Source organism: Chaetura pelagica, unplaced genomic scaffold, assembly GCF_000747805.2.
Source record: "Chaetura pelagica isolate M959 unplaced genomic scaffold, ChaPel_1.0 scaffold938, whole genome shotgun sequence".
NCBI classification, from domain to species: domain Eukaryota; kingdom Metazoa; phylum Chordata; class Aves; order Apodiformes; family Apodidae; genus Chaetura; species Chaetura pelagica.
This window is the reverse complement of record NW_009954221.1, coordinates 1,021,298-1,037,997: the sequence shown is the minus strand read 5'-3', so window position 1 is coordinate 1,037,997 and position 16,700 is coordinate 1,021,298. Positions and strand designations below refer to the sequence as shown.

Genomic DNA, 16,700 nt, shown 5'->3' with positions numbered 1-16,700 from the left:
GCTCCCAGCAAGAGGGGTGAAGCTGTTGCTGAGGCCGGGCTGTCACCTCCTGCCACACCTGGTCTGCAGTGGGAGATGCCAGCCCCCCCTCGGTGAAGGTTTTCCCTCTGGGTGACTGTGGTTTGTGAGTCAGCTCTGCACGGGGATAGTGTAGCAGTATCCATAGAAAGATGAAGAAGTCACCCCTGCAGCTGGGAGACCTCTCCCATTCCCCAGCGTGACCTGTAAGTCATTGTCCAGCCCCCCAGGTGAGCAGGTCACTGTGAGGTGCAGGGTCAGAGGCGAGTGTGGTTCTGGTGGCCCCCCTGGGGGGACTGTCCTGGCACAGCCCCCCCTGGGGCAGCCCTGCCCACCCCATTCTGCACAGCATGGCCATGATTCCCATCTTCTTCCTGGCCTTTTGTGGTGCAGGTGCCACTGTTAGGAACCACCGTGTGCTTCTTCTGCACCTGCTCCAGTATCTGCAGCACCTGGAATTAGTAAATGCAGCTGTGAGTGGGTTTGTGATTCAGGGGCAGCACCAGGATCTCCTCCAGCTATTGCAGCAATGCCCTGTTCCCTTGCAAGCTGCTTCTGGGCTCAGCCTTGGGGTCACACCAAGCTCTTCTGTCTGCTCAGAGGTGTAAATGCAGAGCCAGCCCCACAGAGGTCCGTGACCTCGGGTCTCAGAGCTCTTCCCATAACCACATCAGTCTCTGTGCTCAGCACAGCTTGGGGAAGGTGCTCCAGAGGCAGGGCCAGGACCAGGCAGGACCACCAGGACACAGGTTCACAGAGCTCTGTCGTTCTGCTCTTCCACACCACCCTGGGACAACCCCTCAGGCTATCACAGATTTCTTCACCTCCTTGTGGGACTAGGAAACCCCTCCATCTGCAACCCACTTACTGGAGTTGGAGAAAGGGAGCAGGAATAAAACCAAGATGCATTTACCTGAGACTTGGGGATGATGCCAACTCTGAAGAACCCGATGTGCCCACTGTCAATTTTGGTGCAGTCCACCACGGTGGAGGCAATGATCTCTGGAGAAGGCCCATCACAAAGAACTGCATCCACCTGAAGAGCAACACATGTTCACACCCAGGTCCCCTCAGGCACTTGGGAAGAGGGGGGGCAGTTCCCCCCCTCAGCAGCAGGTAGTTATTATCAAAGGCAACTCTGCTCCCTCCTGCCTCTCTGCATTGACACCAAGGGCTGAACGTGGTGAATGAAATTCATGAAAGCAAAAAGAGAGGGAGCTCTTTGGGGTGGGGGTTGCCAGTCCTACAAAGGCAGGTTCACAGCACCTGGGGAGCTTTGCAGAAGTCCCACCCATAAAGCAGATGTGTAGAAAACCAGGTTTCTGAGGAGTCAGAGGTGGAAGCTTTATAGCACCTCGTGCTGAAAACTGCCCTCACCCAAGCTGCCCTGAAAGGACCAGATGGAGGACACCTGGGACAGAGCAGGGAAGTGGAGGACAGCATGGCCATGGCACTGCACTGCCAGAAGGTGTGATAGTTCAGAGAGCCAGGCATATTCTAGAACTTTGGCCCCAGTTTTAGACCAGCTTAAGCTTCAGATGGGAATCCCCTGTGCTCTGGCAGCTCAGAGCCAGCTGGAGCCCTGGTGTGTCCAGGGGTCAGTGGTTTTACTGCTGCTGAGAGGCAAAGAAGCACTTTTTTGTTGCTCATATCATGCTGTGTTGGAAGATGAACTGACTCACATGGCCAAGCTCTAACTATATGGTATAAATCAGAAGAGTTTTGGTTTCCCTCCAAGTTCTGTATTTTACCCTGGTCCCTTCACTGTGACACCAACATGAGGAGTGTCCACGAGATGCTTGTTTTTACCAAGGTGCTTTCCCAGGCTCTTGATACCATCCATGGATTTGCCTGCTGGAAACCAAGGGGTTGCATTCTGCCCTCCCCACCTCTCCTGGGACCAGCAGGATGAAAAGGCAGAGCCCCAGTTACCTTGTCCCCCAGCTTGGCATACACCTGGTTGTGGTGTGTGGTGTCTGCCTCTCCCGTCGGGTTGGCGGATGTGACAGCAATGGGGCCAACCTGGGGACAGGAGAAGGGGAACAAAAGCTCTCAGCTGGTTTTGCTGCATGGAACAGATGATCTGAGCTCTGAACTTCACTTGTGAATTTCTGTGACTCTAAAGCCACCCAGGCTCAGACACCCTTCTTAGGCAACTGCAGTCCCACCTGATCTGCACCTGATCTGGGGTGACTAACCCCCTTCTGAACTGGGGTTTGCTGGTGTGGATCAGGAAAGAACATTCCATTTTCCAGCAACAGCAACTGCCAAAGCCCTGTGATATGTGTCCTGGAAATGAGCAGGCCACACAGGGTACCACAGACCCTCTGGCCACATTTTCACAGAATCACAGGATCATTTTGGACCTTCTGAAGTTGTTCTGCCCTCAGAAGTGTTGCACGTGGGAAACCAGACCAAGTCTCTGTTCATTACGTCTTTTCTGGCTTTCTGATCTGCTGGTTATTCCTTGTGCCCCCTTTTCTGCAATAAAATCAGGTACCAGCTGCCTGAACGGCCCACCCCTTCTCCATGGCACTTCTCTTGCAGGAGTCACTCATTGCAGCACTTCTCCCTCCCCAAACCCATCAGGACACTCTGGGATCCTCCCTTCATGGCGAGAAGGACACGGGGAGGAGAGGTGACATGCCAAGGCGGCTGATGGAGTGTTCCAGCCTCTCCCTGTCCTTCTCCCCTCTGCAGGCCAGAGGCCCTGGGTGGCCAGGAGGCAGTGGAATGGGCAGCTCTGGTGGGCAGCCCTGCTGGGGGAGGCTGCTCACCAGGTCGATGAGGTGTGTGGTGACGGAGCAGTCGGGGACGCGGATGGCAACGCTCTGCTGGGTGCCCACGTACCGAGCTGAGTCCTTCATCCCCAGGAAGTCCACCCATTCACCTGCACCAGGAAGAGTGACATGTACATCAGTCTGGACACAACAGCCTCACCTGAAATATTCCCACAGAGCTTGGGGTGTTGCAGGGGTGTGGGAGGTGAAGTTGGAGCTTCAAAGCTCTCCAGAGAGCTTGGCAGCAAGAGCCCATCCTCACCTCTGGGAACCACCAAGCTGATAGGAGATGGCCAGGCAGCCTCCATGAAGTCCCAGAGAAGGGGACTGAACAAATGCTTTGCAGGTTCCAGTTGCTTTAGGCTAGAAATCCAGAGTGACATGGGGCGATCCTGAGCCTGGCGCTTGGAGCTGGAAAGAAGCAGGAAAAATGAGCCTGGAAGCAGGAGAGGGATTTATTTTCAAGCTGAAAGGGGAAATCTGTGTTGGCATGGGGCAGAGTTGAGACAAGGTGTGTAGGCTCTGCCCCAGGCCACCAGTCTGCAGTAGCAGTAGGACTGTCCAGTGGCAGGTAGGGACATTAAGGACTATTCCCACCCAGGGAAGCCAACCCCAACCCAAGGTTTTAGCTTCCTGCTCAGTGATGTGATGAAGTCCCAGCTGCCCCGGTTTCAAGGAAGCCCCACCAGTATGAGGGGTCCCAGCTGCTCACAGAAGTGCAAGCTGAAGCTTGTGTTGAACATGAGAGGGGTTGGTTGTGGCAACAGGCACCTCCAAATACGTACAACGATCCCCTGTCCCATTTGTCACTTGTTTGGGTTTCTTTGTGGTACCCAAGCAACCTGGCTCCATCACCCCCCAGGAGCCTTCACTGTCACAGGAGACAACTGCAGCTCAGCTGTCACCTCTCCTTATGCAGATCTCCTCCCCCAGGCTCACTGCCTTGCTGTGCCCATGAAAGCCAAGCTGTGTCTCTCTGCTCCCCATGGCTGCTCCGGCCAGTGCTCAGCAGCAGCTCTAAGTCCTAGAGACTTCTGTGGAGCAGCCCAGAAGCCCTGGCTGGGGCAGGAGGGCAGCTACTCACTGGTGAGCCTTCTCCACAGCGTCGGGCCGGCTGCAGGCTGCCACCAGCACGTACACAGTGTCCGTGGGGATGCCACAGGTCCCTCCATTCTTCAGGATGTCTGTTGGCACGTGAACAGGGCAGAGCCCTTGAGTGACTCCAAGCGAGGGGCTGCAGAGCCCAGCAGAGCTGGCCCAGGCAAAACAGACAACTCGGTGCCCTCCTCCCCCCCTCTGCCCGAGGAACAAAGCATCTCCTCTGACAGTGCACTTCAAGGCATTCATCCCAGAGGAGATCTGGCATGTAGGGGAGTTCTGGGCCACGTTCATCAGGGCCAGGAGCCACGCAGCCCTGTGGAGGGAGCCAGGACGCTGCACTTGCCCTGCTCCCTCTGCACAAAGCTTGCAGTGGTGGCCCCAGCCTGGAGGACTCATGGATCTCAGACAGGGGTATGATACAGGACAGACAGCAGCAAATTCACTGCTGAACCCAGCTCCTGACAAGGAACTGGTCCCCTTTACCCCATATTTAGCTTCTAATGACTCTTGTAACTTGGCCCACTTCATCAAAATACCACCAGAGTATCATGGTTTCCACACCTGGGTTGGAAAAATGGGGTTTTTTTATAAGGTTTCGCTACAAAACCTCCCAGAATTTAGCCCCCCCACTCTCACACACCACAGCCTGTGCACTTCCCTTACCTGCAATTCTCTTGACTGAAGAAGCTTTCCTGGCAGGCAGGTGAGGGCACCTGGTCCCTGCTGCCCCCACCCCGCTGAGCTGCACCAGGGGCCTCCCCATGGGCAGGCAGGAGCCCTCCAAGGTGCTGCTGCAAAGGGCAGACAGGAAGCAGTAGAAGCTGACCAGACCAAAGATGAGGGTGGCAGCAAGGTCATAGCCAGCTGGGAGGGCATGGAGGGTGTCCAGTAGGAAGCTGGCAGCCACCAGGAAGAAAGTGAGGGAGTAAAAGAACCAGGCGGTGTTTAAGAAGAGGGTGCAGAAGACAATGAAGCCGTTGAAGAGCATGAAGGCAACGATGCCTACAGCTGCGTGGAAGCTCCTGGCAGTGCCATAGAGGCCACCATATCTTGCCAGGCCCCAGATGATCCACATGACAGCGTAGAGAATGAAGGCACTGCTCTCCAAGGTCTTACCCCGAGCAAAGGCCACCGAGCCGCTCAGGAGCTGAAGGATCCCACCAGCCACCACCACCCATGGAATGACAACAGTGGCAAGGGGTGTCTGGGGGTCCCCTGGCACTGTGATGGCAAAGGAGGCCAGGACACTGCAGGCGTAGCCCAGGACTTCTGCATCTGCATACTTGGAATAGCCCAGGTAGGGAGCGTGGAGGTCCGAGCCCTCCCGGAGCTTCAGGAAGCTGCTGCGAGCCAGGAGGGCCTTGGCAGCAGCCTGCCCTGTGGGGATCTGGGCACCTGCTCTGCCATTGTACAGGTGAATCAGAGACATCAGGGCTGAGGCCACAAAGATGGCCACGTCCACACCTTGGGGGCCACCTTCAAAAAACCCCTTGGGGCTGCAGGCTAAGGCAGCGCAGGAGGCCACATAGAACAGCAGGTACAGGCCATCCAAGGGGCTCCTGAGGCTGAGGAAGAGGGCCAGGACCACAAAAAGAACTGAGAAAACCACCAGGAGTGGAGTAGGAAAAGATGGCTCCTCCGGCTGCCAGAGGGGGTAGAGAAGGCAGTAGCCTCCAGCAAATTTCAGGATGGAGGTGAAACCAAAGAAGGTGGCCCCCAGCACATCCATTGCCCGGTAGGACAGGACACAGATGCCCAGCTGGTAGAGCCCAGCTGCCCACAGCCAGGGCACCTGGCCCACAAACAGCTTGGGGGTGACCCCCAGCAGCCTGCAGCCAAAGACACTGGCAGACAGCATGTTCAGGATCAGCCCTGTGGCTGCAAAGGGGTTCCCACTGCCACTGCTGGGCTGGCTCTGCTCGTGGGTCTTCTTCTTGGCCAGGTCTGTGCCAGGGAGGGCAATTTTCTCTTTAGTTAGGAAGTAAAGAATCCTCCCCACACCAAAATAAGCGCCAGCCAAGCAGACAACCATGTAATTGCAGGCCACAGCAGAGGAACCAAAAGCTGTGCCATAATGCAGGGCGACCTCGTGAGCACTGGCGAGCGAGAGGGCAGAAGCAATCACAGCCAGGAGGACCTCCCTGCACAGGAAGCCCACCACGGAGATGCTGAGCAGTGCCACAGTGAACGTGGCCAGGCCAGGCACCCAGGCACTGCGGAAATCATCAACGTCCTTCAGCACTTCCTGCCCTCCCAGGATGAGGATGAGTCCGTAGCCACACCAGAGCACCGAGACGGTCAGGCAGAGGGACAGCAGCAGGGGGGCTCTCCGTGGGCTCCTCCACACCCCTGTGGAGACAGGGCTGGGGGTTAGAGGCAGCAGGGTATGGGAAGTGGTGGTTAGGGGAGGCAGCTGCGTGACAGGCACATGGTGTGGTGGGGCACGACCCCCATGGAGCTGCACGGGGCCTGCTGACAGAGCTGCAGGAGCCCCAGCAGGTCTGCACCATGCCATGCACCATGCCATGCACCATGGCACTGTCCCACCTCCCTCCTGGTGCCTACAAGGCTCAAACACGAGACCACAACAGACTAATGAAAACGAAGTCCTGACACCTCTTCCTTTTGGGTTGCCTGGTGGTTTGTTGTGCTCCTGCTGGAAGCTGCCAGCTCCACAGGTGTCACACAACCTGCTGGATCATAGAATCATAGAATCTTAGGGGTTGGAAGGGACCTCAAAAGATCATCCAGTCCAACCCCCCTGCCAGAGCAGAGTCACCTAGAGCACATCACACAGGAACGTGTCCAGGTGGGTTTTGAATGTCTCCAGTGAAGGAGACTCCACAGCCTCCCTGGGCAGCCTGGCCCAGGGCTCTGTCACATAAATAATTGGGCCTTCTCAGAATCACAAAACTCCTTCCTCTCAAGAACTACCCTGGTTGGTATCCTGGTCCTCAAAATGACAGAGACCTTGATTTAAAACACTTCAAGTGGAATGGAACCCACCTGCTACCCCCAGCAGTATCACCAAGTGCCTTATTTTTCCTGCTACACTTTCCTCCCTCACGATGGAGGGACACTGACCAGCACAGGCAGGGCAGGAAGCTCCCTTCCTTGCAAGGGACCTGGGCTTCCCTCCTGCCTCAAACTGGTGCAGCTTTGAGCCAGACTCAAGCTGGGAGGGGAAGGAAGAGCTCTGCTGAACGAGGCCCCAGGTTACAGGGGACTGCAACCACACCAGGAGGCTGTTGATTCCCACCAGCAGTGAAACATCACCTGCCCAGTGGTCCATTCCAGATGGTCCCATCAAAACAGCCACTTCTAAGTGCTTTCTGCTGGTGCTTTGTGCCACCACGGACTGGGAGAAGAGGTGGTCCTATGTTTTACAGGTCAAAAGATGTTGTGTCTCTCCCAGGCTCTCTGCTTTGTAGAGGGAAAAAAACCAGCATCCAATCTTGGATTTTCACATCCTCATCATTCAAAGCTATAAAGGAGGAAGAACTCAGCATTCATTCTAAAAAGTGTGGACCTTGTTACAGCCAGTGAGTTTGTCTCTCAGATGAATATGTCTCTTGGCATTCACTGACAATGTGTGTCTCACACTGACATTTCAATCCTTGGGTGCCTAAAGTTCTCTCAGAAAGCCTGGGAACTGTTAAAACCCTGTGAAACCTCAGAGATCCTGCTAAAGCACTTGTTCAAAACCAACACTGATGGCTTTGGTAGCCTATGCTGGGAAAACTGAGGAGCTGCTCCTCCAGGAGGGTGGCTCAGGGGTCTGGCTGCCAAGGTTTGTATAAACCTGGAGAACAAATTCATGCAGAGCTGCAGAAGGGGGAGGCCTTGGAGCTGGCCATCCCCTGAGTCTTACCTGCATAGGCCAAAAGAGCTGATAAAATCAAGAGCAGGACTCCTAGAGCTGTGCTGGGGATGAGAGGGGTGGCTCTGGGCAAGCTGTAGAAATGCACTGCCAGCAGGAGGGATCCTGGGGGTGGAAAAAAGGGAAGAGCTTGTAAACATTGCTCAGAAAAGCAGGAAAGAACCAGAGTGGCAAGAGCAGGGAATACAGGAAAAATAAAAATAAATAAATAGCAGTAGAAGATGTGAAAAGAATGAGATGTAAGGAGCTGGAAGTGTGTGGCAGCTTGGTTTGTGCCCAAGGTCTCAGCTCTTTCTGCTTGCCTAGTTTTAAGAAACTTGAACTTAATCATGTTTGAGAGTGCTCCCCGTTGTCAGAGGAACACAAACCCCAGCTCTCCGAGTCCAGGGGCACAGGAGGCAGGCAGAGCAGCAGAGGGTCACAGCACCTTGTGCCCACGGAAAGCCCTGGGGACCAGCAGGGGCTCCCCAGGAACCAGCAGAGGGGCCGGGGGGAGGGAGGGAGCTCAGCAAGCAGAGCTGCAGGGAAAGGGCTGGAGCAGGAGGCTAGGAAAGCACATCTAAACCGAGAGCATTTATGAAAAGGACTACCAGAGAGTTTTGAATCGCTTCCCACCCAGGACGGCCCCTGGGCCAGCGCTGGGAAGCCGAACCAAACTGGGAGCTGCTGGGAGGAGGCACCGGGATCCGCATCCCAGAGATTCACGCCCAACAGACTCCTTAGCGCCCGTTTGTAAAAAAAAAAACAAACCAAGAGGGAGGGTTTGCCCACGGGAACCAGTGCCAAGCCCACTCCCCAGCCCAGAAGCGGGTCCCTACCTGCGGCCAAGCCCAGGAGCGCGGAGCAGGGACGCGGCTCAGCCCTCCCGCCTGCCATGGCCGGAGCTCGGCTCAACTGCTGCCCCGCCGGCCTCCCTAGCTCTTTATAACCAAAGCAGCTCCACCGGCCGCCCTTCCTGCCTCCTCTCCACCCCTTTTCCCTATAAACATCCCCTGTGAGCGCTGCTCTCTGCGAAGCCCGTGAGTCAGCGGGTCCCGGGACCTCCCCCCGGGGCTGCTGGTTAACCCTTGGTACAAAAGACACTTGAAAAAATAACGATGAGGATTTATTGCTGTTACTGCCTTTTTTTTTTTTTTTTGCTGCTGCCAGGGAGGAAATCACACTGGTTAAAATTATTCAGGTGTTGTGTTGTTTTTTTTTAAAAGCATCCATCCTGCTGGAGCAAACAAGTGCTCTGCAAGCCCGGGAGCTCCCCTGGGGACTGGTTATTTCTCCCAACACTGGGCACGGTCCTGCTGTTTGTCCCTGTCACAGCTCTGAATGCCTGGCAGCACCATCCTGAGCTGGGCAAGCCCGGGGCAGGTTCAGTGCCATCCCCTCAAAGGTGACTTCTGTCCTTGTGTCGCTCCAGATCCATCCATCCCAGCTCCCAGGGAGCTCCTGCCGAGTGGTTCTCATGAGTGAGATGTCCATGCAGACATGGAGGCTGCAGCCCAGCACCCAGAGGGGCCTTCCTGCCTCCCAGGGGAACTTCATAAGCAGGAGGTGGGTGCCAGTCCTTGCCAGGATGGCTGCTGTACCCCAAAGGTGATGTGAAGGACTCATTCACAGCTTCCTGCTGCTTCCCGTTGGGAACACATGGTCAGGGCACAATGGCCCTTCCCAGAGCAGGAGGGGCTGCAGGGAGCAGTGGACACTGGCCTTGGGATCAGGTTGGGTCACACATCAAGTGGGAATTGGGCAGAGAACTGTTCTGTGAGAGCTAACGGGGCTTTGATGGGAACAGGGGCAAGACCTGCCTGCTCTTCTGTAGGTTCCCCCATCGTTCTGTTTGTGTGCACTGCAGCAGGGCAGGAGCTGTTCCCATGAAGGAATATTCCAGCCTCAGCCTCCCCAGAGGTCAGAGAAGATGCAGAGCAGTGGAAAGGGCTTCACACTGCCACACTGGGCTGCTCCAGGATGGCTCTGCAGAGGCCCCACAGCCCCTGCTCTGTGTTACCCTGTGACTCATGGAATAAGGGGCTGCAGGCACTGCCTTCCAGGGTGGGGTATCTCAGCTGAAATGTGGTATTTGTCAAGAATATGTTTATTTCAAATAGATCTCTAGGTTGAACATGTCTGTTGAGAGAGGCCTTATTACATGAGGAAACAAGCACTGGAATAAACCAGGTTTGTCCCCTTACACCTACCCAGGAATATCAGGGGGTGTAATTGGGATTATAAGGGGATATAAGGAGAACCTGCTCCCCCTGCTTGCAACAGGCAGTGAGAGCTGAAGGAAGTGCTCTGCAGCAAGCTTGTTTGGACCCTCAGCTGCCTTCATTCCATCATTAACTGGACTGCTCTCTAACCAGGTGAAGGAGGAAGATGCCACCTGCTCAGGTTGCAGCATGATTCAGCTCTTTTTCCATGCAAGAGGAAACAATGCATCTCTAAACCACAGCCAGAATGCCCTGACTACCAGAACAAACCACAGTGCCAAGGCTTTGGGGGGTTTCCAGTTTAATTTCTGTTTTGTGGAATAAAAGTAACAGAAAGGAAAAGCCAGGGTTAGATCAGCTGGAGTGCAAGTCCTTTTTCACATACATGCTGCTTGTTCCTGCCTGAGCAGGCAGCAGTGAGGAGGACGTGGTGCCTGCTGTCACCAGTCCTAAGAGATGTCTCTTCCAAACACAATAGACACCAGAGGAAAACTTCTTATAAATAACCCCTGGAAAACATTCCCCAACTATGCTGCACGAGGTGTGTTGTGGTTTTGTTCCCTGAAGAATGGCAGGACAGCCTCAAGAGTTATTTCAACAGTGCAGAGCTGAAATAGAGAGGTGCATCATCTCAGGGCTGAGCATCTCAAGGACAAGGAAGAACAAGTCTCTGCCTGGGCAAAGGAGTTTTCCCCATCACATGTTGTGAATCTTGCTGCCAAGTGCCCCTGCAGAGGTCAGGGCTCTGCCAGTTCCTGGTACCACTTTCCTGGCAAAAGGAAAGGACCCAAAGGCCAAGAAACAACTACAAGTGAGTGCAAAACATCTGCTCTTGAGAAGTGGGGTATGAGGGTAGGAACAGTTAAAGTCAGAAAAGGAAATCTTGGGTGTTAAAAGGCTGAGACTGTCCATGCAGTGTAGGATTTAAAAACAGGGAGCAGAGAGGAATGCCCTGGCTTGAATACTTGCCCTGGCTGGGCTGCCTCTGCTACCATCTTCCCTGCAAAGAGGCACTTCAGTCTGAAATAGGCTGGAAAATGGACAGTTGAGAAGGAAAAACACAGCTGCTCAGCTGAACAAGCCATGTCAGCTGGGGAGGCTTTGGAGACAACGTGCTGGGAAGAAGATCTGCAAAGGAGCAGCCAGTTGAGGAAACAAATATTTACATGCCCTGCCTGTGGTACTGGAAATAAAACCCTCTTGCCAGTAAGAAATTCAGCCCAGCCCTCCTGGCCCCACCTGCTCCTGGGGGAGGGCTGGGGCTATAAAAGCCTCCAGGCAGTGAACAGAGGCACAGCGCTCTGGGGGCTCTGCGGGGAACCCTCCTGCTCCGAGCATGGGCAAGCGGGTGGCCGTGGTGCTGGCGGGGTGCGGGGTGTTCGACGGCAGCGAGATCCACGAGGCGTCTGCGGTGCTGGTGCAGCTCAGCAGGGACGGGGCAGAGGTAACGGGAGGGGAGGGACAGGGAAGGGGCAGTGGGAGAGGAGGGGGCAGAGGGAAGGGGCAGTGGGAGAGGAGGGGGCAGGGAAGGGGCACCGGGAGAGGAGGGGACAGGGAAGGGGCACCGGGAGAGGAGGGGACAGGGAAGGGGCAGTGGGAGAGGAGGGGGCAGAGGGAAGGGGCAGTGGGAGAGGAGGGGGCAGGGAAGGGGCACCGGGAGAGGAGGGGACAGGGAAGGGGCACCGGGAGAGGAGGGGACAGGGAAGGGGCACCGGGAGAGGAGGGGACAGGGAAGGGGCACCGGGAGAGGAGGGGACAGGGAAGGGGCACCGGGAGAGGAGGGGACAGGGAAGGGGCACCGGGAGAGGAGGGGACAGGGAAGGGGCACCGGGAGAGGAGGGGACAGGGAAGGGGCACCGGGAGAGGAGGGGACAGGGAAGGGGCACCGGGAGAGGAGGGGACAGGGAAGGGGCACCGGGAGAGGAGGGGACAGGGAAGGGGCACCGGGAGAGGAGGGGACAGGGAAGGGGCACCGGGAGAGGGAAGAGGCACCGGGAGAGGAAGGACAGAGGGAAGGGGAACTGGGAGAGGAAGGACAGAGGGAAGGGGCACCGGGAGAGGAAGGGACAGAGGGAAGAGGCACCGGGAGAGGAGGGGGCAGAGGGAAGGGGCACCTTGGCAGCTCCCGCCCCAGCTCGGGCTCCTTTCGCCCCGCTCTGCTTTTCAGCCTCCCTCCTGCAGGAGGGATTTGCCCCCCAGGAGCCCTGCAGGCTGCTGGAGAAATGGGGAGCCCCCCAGGAGCCGAAGTGCCGGGCAGGGAGGGAGGCAAAGCACGGAGCAGGGCTCGGGAGCTGCCCCAGCAGCCTGGAAAGGCTCTGCTCCCTGGCTGCTCCGGGCTGAGCCTCCCGGCGCTGCATCCCGCTTTCCTTGGGGCTCTCTCTGCTCCTTCTGCCTTGCGCTGCCCGTTCTACACTTTGGTGCTTCAGCTGAAAAGACTGAGGTTGTTCCGGGCTGTTTGAAACGCATCTTTGCTTGGTTTTTTTTTTTTTAAAACTGAACACGGACACGTTCTCGTGAGCTGAGCTCGAAGGGGGTAAAAAGGTGCCCCGGGTCCCGGCAGCGCCTCTGCCAGCCCGGGACAGGGGCAGGGAAGCCCTGAGGGACATTTCCCTCGGCTCTGTGGGGCAGAGCCCTTTTCCTGGGACCTGGAATTACTGGGAGGCCCCTGAGCCGCAGAGCCCCCCCCCCCCCCCGCCGCCAAAGCTGCAGTCGCTGCTGGGCTCGGGGCTTCCCAGACCCTCCCTGCCCTGCCTGGGATGTTGCCTCTTCCTCCCTGGAGCTGCTGCCCTCGCTTCCCTGCTGACATTCCCGGGAACGGGCAGGCTGGGAGCGTGTCCTGTGCTCATCCCTCCCAGCAGGGACCTCCAGCGGAGGGAGCTCAGCTGTCCTTCCAGCCTTCTGATTTTGGGTCACGATGCCTCGGGAAACAGAGGATTGGCTCAGTAGGGTAGCTCAGGGTGGCAGGGAACCCAGGACTTCAGCTGGAAGGGCTCTACAACTCTGCTGCAGGTCCAGCCCTCTAAACAAGTTAAATCTTGTCACTGAGGGCCTTGTCCAAATGCCTGTTAGACCCTCACATCCCTGGGGCATCAGGACCCCTTGAGGAAGCCTGGGCCAGGGTTTGACCACTGTCTCTAAGGAAATGCCTCCTCATGTCCAGTCTGAACCTCCCCTGGTGCAGCTCTGAACTATCCCCATGTGTCCTATCACTGGAGCCCTTGGAGAGGAGCTCAGCATCTCCTCCATGTTCCCTCCTCAGGTGCTGGGCAGTCAGCACCTACAGATGGAAGCCTCTAAGGAAAGGCTGCACCAGTGGCTCTGGGGACACCTTTATTTCCTAGGAAGGAGTCACTGCTCCCTCTCCAGTACTTCAGGTCCCAACACAGGCAGTGTGGGCCAGCTTCTTTGCCTTCACCCAACAACACCCTCATTGTCTAAGGTCAGGGCAAACGTTCCTGTGCAGAGCTACAAAAGATCTTTCTTTCTCCTCCCTCTGACAAGGACCTTCCTGAAGCCCCTGCCAGACCCAGGGGAGCCTGCAGGTCACTGCCTTCACCAGCAAAATAACCCAAGCATTTTCATTCACTACTCTTGATCTTTAACACGCTTAGGGCACGTGCCTGAAGGATAACAGAGCTTTCCTCTCCCTCCCCAGGCAGAGCTTTATGCTCCTGATGTGGACCAGATGCACGTGGTGGACCACATGAAAGGACAGCCAACCAAGGAGAAGCGCAACGTGCTGGTGGAAAGTGCCAGGATAGCCAGGGGCAACATCAAGGACCTGGCTAAGCTGGATGTCAAGGGGCTGGATGCCCTGATCATACCAGGTAGGATGGGGTCAGCATGCTCAAAGGTTTGGGAACAGCTCAGAGACACCATGGAAGTCATGGCCTGGAGAGGGGCAGAGCTGGAAGCAGAAATTGGGAGGAGGGACAGCTTATAGAATCACAGAATGGTTTGAGTTGGAAGGGGCCTTAAAGATCATCTAGTTTTAACCCCCCTGCATGGGCAGGGACACCTCCCACTAGATCAGGTTGCTCAAAGTCTCATCCAACCTGGTCTTGAAGACCTCCAGGGAGGGGGCAGCCACAACCTCCCTGGGCAACCTGTTCCAGCATCTCACCAGCTGTACAGGAAAACTTTTTCCTAATGTCCAACCTGAATCTCTCCTCTTTAAGCTTCAAACCACTGCCCCTTGTCCTCTCACTATACACCTGTGTATGTGCCATCTGTGCTGGCACTGGCTGCTGGCTGGGACTTGTGCTCACAGAGCACATGGCCCTGCAGAAGCTGATGCAAAGAGGAGAGGGCAGATAGCAGCCCATCCTCTGTAGCATCTGCTGAGCTTTTCCTTCCTGGGTGTACAAGGATCCCCTCCCTCAGCAACACATTTGCCTCCTGATGAGGAGAACAGCCTGGGTGCCTCACAAACAGAGAAGGTGGCCAATCTGGCAACTCATCTGTTGTGAAAGTACAGCCAGGGTTTCAGTGGGGAGGGATTGGGCCTGGAGCAAGGATTAAGATGCAAGTGAAAACATGTCAGCACGTTCCACCATCATTCAGAAAAGAGCTCGTGGGTGAGGCACAGCACCCTGCAGGGCACTGGCACCTCTGCTTCAGCTCTCTAGGGAAGCAAGAAAGGTGCTTTGATGTCTCATCTCCTGGCAGGCAGCTTCCAGAGGTTCATCTTGACTCTTGTTAATTCCTTTAGCACTGCTGGACAAACGGTGCCATCCACCAAATCCATTTTAGCATCCTACTAAGGAATAACTGAAAACACCCTGCCCTGGAGTACTAATCTTCTGGTCTCACCTGCTTCTCTTCTCTCAGGTGGCTTTGGAGTGGCTAAAAACCTGAGTACTTGGGCTACCCAAGGCAAGAGCTGCATTGTCTGCAAAGAGGTGGAGGATGTCCTGAAGGCATTCCATGCTGCCAAGAAGCCCATCGGCCTGTGCTGCATTTCCCCAGTGCTGGCAGCCAAAATCTTCCCGGGATGTGAGCTGACCGTGGGCCACGACACCGAGTGTGAGCAGTAAGTAACCAGGGAGCACCAACACCAACCCCCCGGGAGCACCCCAGGGGCAGCAGGGCTCCCCAGGGCTCCCAGCGCCCTGCCTGGAGAGCCCAAGCCTCGAGAGGAGCTGGATGTTGCTTCTCTGAACACACAATCCACACCTTTTAAATTAACCTTGGCAGAGAAGTTAAATCATGGGAGGTTTTTGTCACTTACACGTTCTGCTCTGTCTCCTGGTAACACTAGAAATGGACCTCCCTGTAATGCGGCCCCTTGGCCACAGGAGGGCGCCAGAGGCGAGGAAGTGGCCGGGAATCCCTTGGGATTAAGGATGGGAAGCAGGAACCTGCCCTGGGGGCAGGGAGAGACCAGAGGGATTTAGTGCCCCCAGAGACAGGCTCTGAGCCAAGCATTTAGCAACTGGGGCCCCTCTGCGGGCTCGGCAGGTGGCAGTGGAAACTGCAAGCACCTGGCAGAGCTGCCAGCAGGCTGGGCCTGCTGGGCCAGCAGCCTTCTTTGTGTGTTGCAGGTTTCTTGGCACAACTGATGGCATAAACTAGGATACTTTAAACACAGTCTTGTGTTTGCCTCCTTGACACATGCAGCACCCACCTCAGACACCCCTTGGTTCAGGGTAGGAGACACCAGACCTGGCTCGTAAAGCTGAGCAGGTCCTAGGTGGGAACAGGATGGATGCACAGGACTTGGGAGTGTTGAGAGAGAAGGAGAGAGGGAAACTGTCCTTATTCCCATGGGAAAGCTGTGACTGAATCCCCCCAGTGGCAGGGAAGGGACTACAGTGGCTCTAGGAAATAATGTCACTTGGAGGAAGCTGGTGAAAAAGCCATCCCAGCCTAAGCACAGAGCCTGGGCAGAGAGTGAAACACCCGTGGTGGAACATCAAGGTCTTATTCTGGCCTTACATCCCATTTTTAACTCAGTGTGATCTGGAGGTTTTCCTGGTTCTATAATCCCGGAGAAACTCCTCTGACAGAAGGTGTGGATCCTCCTGGGCAGGCTTTCTGTAGGGACCATCCCCTCCCTGGGCAACCCCCCGAGCTCTCCCTCCCCTTGGGCGCTGCGGCTGCTGTGCCGGGTGAGCCCCGCGTGTGCTGAGCGCTGCTGTCCCGGCAGGTGGCCCTACGCCAGCACTGCCGAGGCCCTCAGGGAGCTCGGCTGCAAACACATCAACAAGCAGGTCTCCGAGATCCACGTGGACGTGCAGAACAGGCTGGTGACCACCAGTGCCTTCATGTGCAACGCCCCCATCCACCAGGTCCACGATGGCATTGGGAAAATGGTGCAAGAGGTGCTCAGGCTTGCCTGAACAAAGCCCCCGAGTCCATCTCCTCTGGAGTGCAGGCACTGAGCCTCGGGTCCTGTCCCTCCCCTCCCACCCACACCCCAGCAGGCAAACCCAGACTGAGATCTGCCTCCCTGCTGAAGAGGGAGAGCTCCAGAGCCATGAAGTGTTGTGTCCTGTCAAGGAGACACCCCTTCCTGGTAGCAGCTGGGCTGTGGGCAGGTGTGGGGCTGGCACTGAGGCAGGACCCACAGCCCAACAGGGCCCCCTCTCCCTGGCCCTGGGGGGTGAGGAGCTGCCCGGGGTCTGGCAGCCACCACTGGGTCTGACCTGTTCCCACCATGGTCCCTTCCCAAAAGTCTTACACAGGCACCTCTGCCAGGCTTTCCAAGCTCTCCACATC

The 16,700-nt window shown here is 56.4% G+C and overlaps 2 protein-coding genes across 3 annotated transcripts; one reads left to right on the top strand and one right to left on the bottom strand.

Annotated features, from left to right (window-relative positions):
* Positions 1-275: 275 nt before the first annotated feature.
* On the bottom strand, positions 276-8,655 carry LOC104393957. Its single transcript, XM_010003485.1, has 9 exons — positions 8,598-8,655; positions 7,771-7,884; positions 4,563-6,248; positions 3,883-3,982; positions 3,061-3,209; positions 2,796-2,908; positions 1,951-2,040; positions 932-1,054; positions 276-470 (listed from the first exon to the last, which is right to left on the bottom strand). Exons 1-9 carry the CDS (start codon positions 8,653-8,655, stop codon positions 276-278), a joined length of 2,628 nt encoding a protein of 875 aa, XP_010001787.1.
* Positions 8,656-11,290: 2,635 nt separating this feature from the next.
* LOC104393920 (ES1 protein homolog, mitochondrial-like) lies at positions 11,291-16,321 on the top strand. Of its 2 annotated transcripts, none has more exons than XM_010003448.1 (4): positions 11,291-11,424; positions 13,636-13,807; positions 14,811-15,012; positions 16,129-16,321. In XM_010003448.1, exons 1-4 carry the CDS (start codon positions 11,317-11,319, stop codon positions 16,319-16,321), a joined length of 675 nt encoding a protein of 224 aa, XP_010001750.1. In that variant the 5' UTR covers positions 11,291-11,316. The 2 variants fall into 2 exon arrangements, with proteins under 2 accessions (XP_010001750.1, XP_010001749.1); XM_010003447.1 differs by having other exon boundaries at positions 11,317-11,424; positions 14,811-15,009; positions 16,123-16,321.
* The last annotated feature ends 379 nt before the right edge of the window (positions 16,322-16,700 follow it).

What these genes read in the sequence shown, in the direction of transcription:
- LOC104393957 (XM_010003485.1), bottom strand. Translation starts at nt 8,655, where the DNA reads ATGGCAGGCGGGAGGGCTGAGCCGCGTCCCTGCTCCGCGCTCCTGGGC. An exon ending in AGCTCTTTTGGCCTATGCAG is followed by an intron (nt 6,249 to 7,770) that starts GTAAGACTCAGG and finishes CTGTCTCCACAG; the next exon opens with GGGTGTGGAGGAGCCCACGG. An exon ending in GCATCATCCCCAAGTCTCAG is followed by an intron (nt 471 to 931) that starts GTAAATGCATCT and finishes TACTAATTCCAG; the next exon opens with GTGCTGCAGATACTGGAGCA.
- LOC104393920 (XM_010003447.1), top strand. Translation starts at nt 11,317, where the DNA reads ATGGGCAAGCGGGTGGCCGTGGTGCTGGCGGGGTGCGGGGTGTTCGAC. An exon ending in TCAGCAGGGACGGGGCAGAG is followed by an intron (nt 11,425 to 13,635) that starts GTAACGGGAGGG and finishes CTCCCTCCCCAG; the next exon opens with GCAGAGCTTTATGCTCCTGA. An exon ending in GGCCACGACACCGAGTGTGA is followed by an intron (nt 15,010 to 16,122) that starts GCAGTAAGTAAC and finishes GCGCTGCTGTCC; the next exon opens with CGGCAGGTGGCCCTACGCCA.